This window comes from Beauveria bassiana, assembly GCF_000280675.1.
Source record: "Beauveria bassiana ARSEF 2860 unplaced genomic scaffold BBA_S00011, whole genome shotgun sequence".
Taxonomy (NCBI): domain Eukaryota; kingdom Fungi; phylum Ascomycota; class Sordariomycetes; order Hypocreales; family Cordycipitaceae; genus Beauveria; species Beauveria bassiana.
In genome coordinates, this window is record NW_007930846.1 from 243,790 (window position 1) to 254,005 (window position 10,216).

The 10,216-nt window shown below is 49.4% G+C and overlaps 2 protein-coding genes across 2 annotated transcripts; one reads left to right on the plus strand and one right to left on the minus strand.

Moving 5' to 3' along the window:
* Window positions 1-689: 689 nt before the first annotated feature.
* Window positions 690-1,701, minus strand: BBA_04722 (uncharacterized protein; the record flags this gene model as incomplete). Its single annotated transcript, XM_008599819.1, has 2 exons — window positions 690-1,535; window positions 1,639-1,701. The coding sequence occupies 2 exons, from the start codon at window positions 1,699-1,701 to the stop codon at window positions 690-692; spliced, it is 909 nt and encodes a 302-aa protein (XP_008598041.1).
* A 1,980-nt stretch (window positions 1,702-3,681) lies between these two features.
* Window positions 3,682-4,107, plus strand: BBA_04723 (uncharacterized protein; the record flags this gene model as incomplete). The annotated part of the gene is made up of 1 exon (XM_008599820.1): window positions 3,682-4,107. One exon carries the CDS (start codon window positions 3,682-3,684, stop codon window positions 4,105-4,107), a length of 426 nt encoding a protein of 141 aa, XP_008598042.1.
* Between the last annotated feature and the right edge of the window lie 6,109 nt (window positions 4,108-10,216).

Here is a 10,216-nt window from a genome sequence, read left to right on the forward strand (position 1 = left end):
CTTCATAGAATCACACAACTTTAATCACCCTGGGGCCGACAAAGTACCTTTTCTAACACGGGGCGACTTGCACAGACTAAGAGAGGGGGAATTCTACCATGTATCAGCTTTCTCTGAGTCCTCAGTACGCCTTTTAAAAATGGTGACTCGCGATACTAGCCACTGTATGGCTGCTGTACTGACTGCACGGCTGCTGTGTTGGATGTACGGCTACTGTACTGGCTATACGGCCGCTGTACTTGTAGGGGATAGACTGGTGCTTTGTGCTGTGGCCCGCCGTAGCCCGCCGTGGCCAGCCCTATGATTCCTTCTTCGATTTGAGTCGCGAGTCACCAGTAATGAAAATCTCAAGATCACGGCATAAATGTCACAGAGATTACTCTCAAAAATCCCAACTAATAACGCAAGAGCTAATAAACCCTGACTAGGGTTCCCCAGAAGGTAAAAGTGTAATACTTCCTCTTATAGCAGAGAGCCCCAAATAAAGCTTACCACTTAGAAAAAAGCTGCTATGGAAAGGTGGAGATTTTTTTTTTTTTTTTTTTTTTTGCATCTAATAATAAAAGGTTAAGAATTATGAGAGCTATTTATAGGCACTATTAAGCAAAGTGCCAGAGCGGCCTACTGTTTAAAGATAATAATAGTACATGGGTGTTGTGGGCTGTTCCTTGGACAAATCGTGCACCATTTTAAAAAGCCAGCATGGCTGCCACAGCCACAATACCACCGGCCTGGACAAGGCCATGGGAAACAGAGGAGGCCGCATTGGTGATGACGATGGAGGCGGAGCTGCTCTTACTGCCCGAGCTCGACGCAGCCGCACCCGTCGCGCCAGAGGGCGAGCCCGACTTGGTGGCCGAGGCGCCGTTGCTACCGGGCGCACCGTTGCTGCCAGCCGCACCATTCTTGCCCGCCGCGCCATTGTTGCCCGAGGCGCCATTGCTGCCCGAGGCGCCGTTGCTGCCGGTTGGAGACGGAGACTTGGTAGCCGGGGCGCCGTTACTACCCGCTGCGCCGTTGCTGCCAGCCGCGCCGTGGCTGCCAGCCGCACCGGCGCTACCAGCCGCACCGGCGCTACCAGCCGCACCATTGCTGCCCGAGGAGCCGTTGCTGCCCGAGGAGCCGTTGCTGCCCGAGGAGCCGTTGCTGCCCGAGGAGCCGTTGCTGCCAGGAGCGCCGTTGCTGCCTGTCGGAGACGGAGCCTTGGTGGCAGAGGCGCTGTTGCTGACAATCTGAGAACCGCCCGTCTGCGATGCTACTGCCAACTTGGACGCGGCCGAGACACGCTGCGAATAATCCGCGGCGGAGAATGGGACATTGTCAATGCACTTTTGCGAGGGGGAGGCGACTTGAACATTCTTCTTCGCCGAGTCGGAGCAAAAGGGAAAGCAGTCGGCGGCGTCGATTGCAATGGCGCCGGAACCACCGCTGCCGTGGACGCAGCAGAAGCCCTCGTTGTTGTTGACGCTCATGGAGCCGTAGCAGCAGTGAACGTCGTTGTTGTTAAACTGGGTAGATCCCCAGCCGTTCGGGCACTGGTTCTAATTGAGACGTCGATTAGTGACTGTAACAGTTGACCATGACAGAGAGAAAAGGATATTTGTAGGCACTACTGAGCGCCTTGATAATGGAACGCACCTGGCCAAGAACAGCCTGAGCGAGCAAGATGCTCGAGGCAATGGTGAATGTGATGCCGGTCATTGTGTAAAAGGTTGTGTTGGTCTTTGGTAGTGAGTGAGTAATGGTTGATGGATACTGATCTACAAGATGTGGCGGCCATCACCTTCCTTTTATATTCAGAGTATTCCCATGTCAAAAACAGCAAGTCTTGAATATCCGCCTTGGCTAGCTTGAAAGCAGGATTCTGGAGATTCCCCTGTCAGCCTTGGCAAGGAAGTCAAAGTTGACAATAGTATGATATAGACATTGATATCATACAACATAAACTTTGGCTGTATATGGTCTGTCACCCTTCCATAGCCACAGCTATATCCGGTATGATATAACAAGTTACACTTGGCACTATGCACTATCACTAGGGCTGAAATGTGGATAAATGAGCAGAATGAAACAAACCCGTCATGGACGAGGATGAGTACATACATAGTATTGCCGCGAGCTTGTTGTGATGACGCCGGACCCTCTGAAAACGTGGCTTAGCGAACATGGTTTCCGATCTTGTCTTTGATGGCGGTCGACGTTCCTTCCATTACAGCCATGTCTTCTGGCACAGAGTGAGTCTTTTCATAGTTGAAAGCTACCGCAATCGACCATGAGGAGATATGGGCTTCAAAATTTCAAATTCTGTGGAATGCCTACTGTCGTGGGGCAGCAGCACCTTGTTGGCCGCTTCAATTTTTTTTTTTCAGTGTTACTAGTTACGCCCCTCGTCTGTTTATTGTGCCCCTCTTGTGTAATTCGATAGATTGGCAAAAAGCTACAAGTCTTTAAGCTATATACGGAAGTAGTGTGGCCAAGTTTGGCTTTTAGAGCTGTGCTTGAAAGGGAATTTCCGTGGCTTCATGCGAAGCAGAGTGCGGTCATTTCTAAAAGGAACTGGCTCCAAAAGAAGAGGCTGAGAGATTGCAACGACACCTACTGATAATAGTAGGAGCAGTGTTTATCGCCGGAGGAGCCCGAAAAAGGCGACTGCCCGGACGAATTCCGTTACCTTGAGGAATTTTGGAGTATAGCTTTTCACCCTTTATTGAAAGATACTACTAAAAAAAGCAGAAGCGACCCAAGGACCCGGTAGTAGCGCCTAGCCGGACGGAACCTGATTGCCTGATACTTGGAAGAACCTTGTAAAAAGCTCTTTCATGATGACTATTTTTGCAATCGGCATGCGCCCTCCGCCACATGTGGCATAGCCACAGAGCGGGTGCGCGGATCTGGGCGACGACCCCGGCATGAGAGAGTGGGCAAGGGACAGACAGGGCTATGACGCGGGCAGTGTCGGTCTAGAATAGAAACGGTCAACTTGAATACCTAGAAAACGGGGCAAGGGAATCCCAGAGCCAATAGAATAGTGAGGATGAGCCTTACCTCGATAGCTATCCCTTGACCGCCGAGGAAAAGCTGAAGCTCCGAAGTCACTCACAGGGGCCTTGACTAATGGTATGAGTGGATCAAAGGTACTTGAATACACTAGTTAACTACGCTATAATAGAAGTACTAGCAATCTTCAGCCGTGCCTCAGCCGCCGCCTCAGCCCTACCAAATTAGCCTTTCGACTTCTTCAATCAGCGATCGTGGAGTAATTTTCTTAGTGGTGAAATCGACTAGCAAATGTAAAGGCATCACGACTAAGTACCTTGGATATCTCGGTCACCTTGATAATGAGAAATCTAATCAAGGTTTTCACCACCCTCAAGCCACCAAATGCTCTTTTTTTTTTCTACCATTTAATTATCGCTTTTTCTTCTTTTATCTCTGCCCATCTTCCTTTCTATCATCTATTAGTCCTTCTACCTCACATACATCAAGTTCGCCTAACAGAGATATTCTTTGAAGCCTCAGGTCCAACCCATCGTCTACAGCCACACATTTGCAAAAAAAAAAAAAAAAAAAAAAAGGGACAAGGGCAAGCTCAAAATTGAGCACAAGCTCAACGGAAATTCAACTTCCGCGCCGCCTACTACAACATCTGCCGTCGCCGCGGACCCGATCCTCGGCTTCAAGATGCGCCTCCTCATCCACGACTTTATCAACGTGGAAAAAGATGCCAACGCAGCACGACGAATCAACAGCACTACTCACCCACACTACATTAGCCTCCCATATTTTGATCAACAGCAAGCTGATGCGGTAAAAGCAGCCGTTGTAGACACGATTTCCGCGGTCGAGCAGGAGCAGGAGCAGGGGCAGGGGCAGGAGCAGGAGCATCTCGCTGTGCTGGCCAGCATTCCCTCCCAGCAAGGACAAAGATTTGATGCGGCACTCGCGGCATTTTTCCAGAATTTCTTTGACAAGCGACGAGCGAGTGGTGACGCTCGGCCGTGCGGACCTCACAACCTAGCTCCCGTGTACGCGTTGCTATTTGGCATCGACAAGAAGGAGCTAGACAGCCCACAGTTTCAGAGTCGAATTAGAAAAGAGCGGATTTAGAGCACTAATAATAATTTGAAAGCGATAAAAACGTACTTCATCTCCTGGCTTTGCATGAGGTCGTTGGGGGTCTTCGGGCCATATCGGAAGGAAGTTCTCCTTGACTCTCGGGACAACAACGACATGAAATGACGGTGGAAACTTGGGAGCATCTCCCACATAATCCCAGTTCCAGTGGACTCACATGATAACAGCGACATAGATTTAAACCGATGAAGTGACATTTAACGGTTACGACTGTACGATGGCTTCAGCGATTCACACAATTTGCCACGCACATACAAGGGGTAAGATATCCAAGAAATCACTAGCTAGCAAGTCTCTTCTGTCTGAAAACCGTCCTCTAAATCAATAGTTCCCACAGTTGGCCCGAGAATGCCCGAGTGGCTGGAGAATGCATTACGGATACCGTGGTTCTAGTGGAAGGAGACGGATAAACGGCTACTTTTGTGGAATGGCCTGTTGAACGAAACAAGGGAGGGCAGCAGAGGCGGTGAACTATCAAGCCTCAAACTATAAAAGGCGCGCCTTCTATAAAAAGCCTTCATACAAGGTAGGCTCCTTGCTACTCGTGACAGGCGCCAACGTAAAGCCCAAGGATCGTAGTGGCCGAACGGCGCTATTACTGGCCCGCTAAGAGGGAAAGTGAGACAGTTTATTAGCTATCCCTTGAGAGAAGTGCTGATGTTGAAGCTAGGGATACCAGCTGTCTGCCACGTTTGTTGGATATTGAGCGGAACTTGGACATACTTTCTTAGGAGCTAATTATATACCAAACTTCAACCTACTCTAGCTGATTGCATATATAGATATGTCTACTCCTATCATAGAACTATTAATACCTTACTAGTCTCTATTTAAATCATATAGTTGTACGTTTTCTCTACAGTCTACTTACTCTCGGTCCTTTAGTAGTATAAAATCGTCTACAACCAGCTAGAAACGGTTTTCTTCCAAGTTATTCCAAGAAAGCTTGAATTGCTTTTCTTCAAATATGCCTCTCTCGAGACGTATTATGAGATTGAAAACTTTACCAAAGCTAGAAAATCCTGGTTTTCCGAGAGTATCTTTCGATTGAGAGACAACAAAAATTGCCTCGAGACCAACGTCCGTCCCCCCTTGTAGTCGCCGCTGCAGCGCGTTCAAATTTTTACTAGGAGCCGTATTAGTTGATAGAAGGCTATAATAAATACAGACAGCGTCAAAATTCAGGCAGCATTGCTAGTTTCGCAAGGGCTTTTTCTGATGGCAAGCCGTGCAGTTACTACTTTTGCACACATAAACCGGATCACACACCAAGAGATTACACACCAAGGGCCGGCAAACTACTTTCACCATGGCCACCTTTTTTTTTTTTTTTTGGTCCAAAGCCCCCATGGGCACGCCGATACTGGCTCTCCGTATAGAAACAAGTTCAAGAACTATAACTACGTGCGCAGTTCTTCTTGCCCATGTTTGCCCCGCATGAATTCCAGAGTGCGCCATTTGGAAATCGCCGATGCTACTAGGCAAGATTAGGCAGCCGCCCTCCATTCTTTGGTTTTTACTTTTAGGTTTGGGCCGCACTATCACTCTAGCTAGCAAGTCTTCGAGTAAAAGAGTTAAGGGGGGGGCTTAACAAAAAACCTGTTTGATCAAAAACACCGGTTGGAGAAAAAAAAAAAAAAAACTCCGTTTCGGATCCGCGTCGCCCGTTCCTAGAACCGGATGGGAATGCATCTATCGGGGCCGAGCAGCCTGCAGCGTCGCACTCGGGCTGGATGGCCCATCATTGCTGTTTATTGCGAGAGAAGTCCATGGACAAACTGACTTTTGGCCCGGAACTCTCGGCCGTGCATTCTCAGCAAAAGCCAGCCACTTTTCAGCAAAAAAGCCACTTTCTCAACGGCCTCAAACGGCCGCGACAGCTTTGTCGTGACCCCGTGCTGTTGGGGCGCGCGCCGACAACTGTACGACACACTCGCAGCTGCACGGCGCCCTCCAAAGAAAGCCAGAGAAGAAAAAAGGAGGGGGGAAAAAAGACAAAAAAAAAAAAACAAAAATCCGTCGCCTGCCCTGGTGATGCGGGTAAATCCATATACGGACAGCCCATCAAAAGTCTTGGGGGGGTTTGAGCGAGGTCGGGCCCCCTTTGGGTCGGGTTGGGCATCAAGTTCTAGAACAATACGAATAGAAAAAACGAATTGTTGATCAACAATAAAAAAATCTGCAAAAACTTTTTTCACCAACAGAGTCGTGCCATGATCATCAAGCGGCGACCCTTGTTCATCTTGATTTTTTTTTGTTCGAGACGCATGATCAATTTAGGCACCGATTTTAGACATGGCCGCCAATCTCGCAAGGGTCAACGTATCCCCTTGTCAGTTATAAGCTCAACGACAAACAAGTGAGTCAGAAAGAAAAAGAAAAGGCCCAACACTGCCCCCCTGAAATCTGCCATTCTTTCGAGGGGTGTGTTTTCAATGCAAAGAGAGTGATGCCTGAAATTGCAATCACTGCATAAAATCAATAGAAAGAGAATAGAAAATTGCAATCACTGCATAAATAGAATCAATGGAAGAGGATGGAAGAACAAGTAAAAAGACTCATAGGACAAGTTTATAATCATAAACCTCTTTTGCAGCCAGCCAGCCACCAACAGCCTACTCCTGCAGGGCCTAGACTGCAGGGCCTAGAGGTAGAGGGTCCGGCGTCGGCTCCCTTGCACGTCGCTATTTCCGGGGGGATTTTACTAAAACACGGCCCTCGGGTGTACAGTAGGCCGCCCGGCTTGACGGCTTGGCGCGCACGCTGCCGTTACTATCAGTATGAATATTTGTGACAAGAAATGCGCCGAGCGCACTCCTGTGCCCAGCCTTGTTGGCAAGATAGAGCCGTCTAGAACCTCTAAATGGTGATTTGAGTGGCTCTCCCAGTGCTGATGGGCTGTAAAAAGCCTGCCTGGTTGTCAGCCACAGAACGCAGCAGTCCAGTCATTTGAGCAGTGGCCACCTAGGTATCTTCCGGTGTCGGGGACCAGAATTCTTTTTTTCTCTCCTTTTTTGCCATGTCTTTGATAATCATGCATGAGGTAGGTGCCTATGGTGTACTTGTGCAGCGCAGCGCAGCGCAGGCAGGCAGGCAGCCTCACCACCCCATGCACGTCAGATCCTGGCGTTAATAAACTCACCGTGGTGGCAGCCACGGTACCAGAAGTTTACCACTGGGCCTTTTTTTTTTTCCCCGGCTGTCGAAACGCGCAATTTCATGCCCAGAACAATAACACTAAGACGGCGCGGGGTGAGGTAAAAAGTACTGGTGGTGACAGTGCCGAGAGCCTGGCCGCTATAGTAGCACTCGGTCCTTCCCGGTCGAGGCCTGGATGCCAAGCCCATTTCGCTTCATTCCAGACTGGACCTAGTTGAGCTGAGGTTTGGGCGTGTCAACACTGAATAAGGGACAAAACTCCGGATCATAGGCAGCGCAGGCAATCTCCGATACAGCCCGCGACAACTCCGGGCCCTGAATCGTAAGGGGTGGCTGTCCGGATCATATTCGTAATACGCTTCTTGATTCTTTTTATTGGGCTGCATGGGCAAGAAGCAAAAAAGGAAAAAAAAAGATAAAGTGCGAAAGTGATGTGGTCAGGGTTCTTTACAGCGCGGCGTGGGCGGTAAAAAGAACGAGCCTAGCCCATCGTGTCTTGCCCCTCCTCTGCAAGACTAAACGGTCGAGCCCATCTCGATGTGGCAACTGCTCATGTTTTTTGGTTTCATTTGCGGTCCCCGACGCCTTTTTTTCTTCTTCCCTCTGGGTGGTTGCCTGCTTGCCTGCCTGCTTGCTTGCCTTGCCTGCCACTGCGGAAGGGTGTGTGTGGGGGCGGAGGGGGTGGTGTGCTGATGCACATACAAGTGTGCGATGCGTGAGCAGGTTGCATGGGCCTCGCCGAGAATATGAACGTGTCACTGTGTTTCGGTACGGATGGAAGCGGCCCATGGTAGAAACCCGACTGCGTGGGAGAAGAGGTCTTGGCGGGGGATGGAAGAGAATGTCACCGATGCGAGCAAAGTCGCAAAAGGACAGGGTGCGGCGCCGTCGATGGCAGACGCGACACAGATTCACACAAGTCTTTTTTTGCAGCGTCAGGGGGTTAAAGCAGAAATCTGCCATGTCTTGGTGGCGTCTCGGCAGGAGCAAAAAGTAAGACACTGTGGTACAGGATACCAGTACGCCTGAATCTGGTAGAGCATGAGGAGCAATACACGTGCATAGTTGGACACCAGACAACAGATTGACAGAGTAAAAGCTACATAAAAAGGAAAAAAAAATGAGACCAAAGACGGCGAGACAGACTTACAAAGTATCTTCAGGATTACCCAGAACGGAAAGCCATGCTGATCCTTGTCGTTCTTGTCAATCCGTCAACTTGACCATCAAGCTAGTTGTGCGTGGTAGCTTACCACGGGGGAAACCTTCAAGTAGCTCTCCGCCCCTCTATTGGGAGTCGGCGCCAACGAAGCTCGATGGCTCGAAGCTTGTTTCATCAAACGTGGTTGGCTCGTCTCTCCAGTTGGCACAGTCAAGGAAAAAAAACGTCGCAGGCCGCTTGGCAGAGTGACAAGGGAGTTTCGTGGAGGTGACGGGAGAGAGCCGAATCGCATGCATTAATTGTCGTTCGGCCAACAAGGTGATTGACTGATGAGGCGATGCAGGTGTTTGTTGTGACACACCACCTCGCAAGCGAAGCTCGGCAGGAGGAATCGGATAGCCGAACGGCAACGGAACTTGTACTTTTTAGTGTAGAATGCTTTACATCGGAATGGGAAAAGCAAAGGAAGTCAATACTAATCCGATGCCGATTTCATTCTCCGAGAACTGAGTAGGCGGGGTTAGAATTACATGTTGTTGGTACGGCATGGACGCTACAGGGCACGGCTACCCTTTTTGGGGGGTGACTCGGCGAGAAGGGAGCGCGTGGCAGGCAGATGGCCAGTACTGGGCATCGATGAGCAGCGCACATCTAGCGGTACGGGGTATTAGAGCTAGGCATAGATGGTCTCTGGATACGGGTGTGCATGTGCGCGCAGAGCAGAGCAGAGCGGAATGAATAATCATCAAGGAGCTGGCAAGCCATGGGTCAATGTTTGTTTACTGGTGTGCTGTTTGTAAGATGGAAATAGGCAACAACGGGCAGCTGGCAGGTCAAGGGTAGACGAGGTGAAGAATACGATGATTACGTATATGATTTTAAAATTAAAAGAATGGACGACGAAATTTCCGTGTCGGGATGGACATGTTGTATTGGCGCAAATCATATGTGATGAAGATTTGTTGACTAATGATTTCTTCGTAGATTGTAGGACAATGGCCAAGCACCAGGCCATCCGTTACAATGCAACAGAGGCTGTGGGCAGTGAATCAGGCAAAGTGAGGTCCACCAGTTAAACGAGGCGGGACTATCAACATTTCAACAGTCATAAATGTTGCAATAATAATTAAGGAGGCAGAGTCAAGACCACGATAACTACTTTATCCACACGACAATCACTGGGTAATTGTGAGGCAAAGCCAAGTTGACCACTATAATAACCAAACTGTGTCAGTGATGATTCTGATGAGGCATAAGAAAGAGAATGAAGAAGCAATGCCTGACATGCCGGATAGTCGCATAAAGTACCCATCTAGGCCTAGCAGAGATGACTAGTTGACGCTGCGGTACCGCCGGGCAATCCCAGCGCCCCCGGCGAACCTTGTTTGAGAGAGGGGGGGTGGTATATTTGGAGCAACGAGTTGCCCTGGAACTGCGCCCGGAGAAGAGCGGATTATAAGGATCAAGTTTATTGAAGCTTATTACGGATTGGTACTGATAGGTACCTTTTACTATTTCGGCTGCGCTGGCTTGGCACTACCAGATGGAGTTGCGAATACTTGCTGGTAATACAGAGTACAGCACGCGCGGCCTGAGCCGATGGTTCCAGGGTGGACCAGAGGGCCGTCATGGAAATCACGGTGACTGCGAGAAGGAAGAGAGAGTCTTGGTAAAAAGGAGATGGAATGTACGGGAATACAGACATCGGGACATTGTATGCCCGTGCATGTCGCAAAATTACACGCTGAGAAAAAGAAAAGA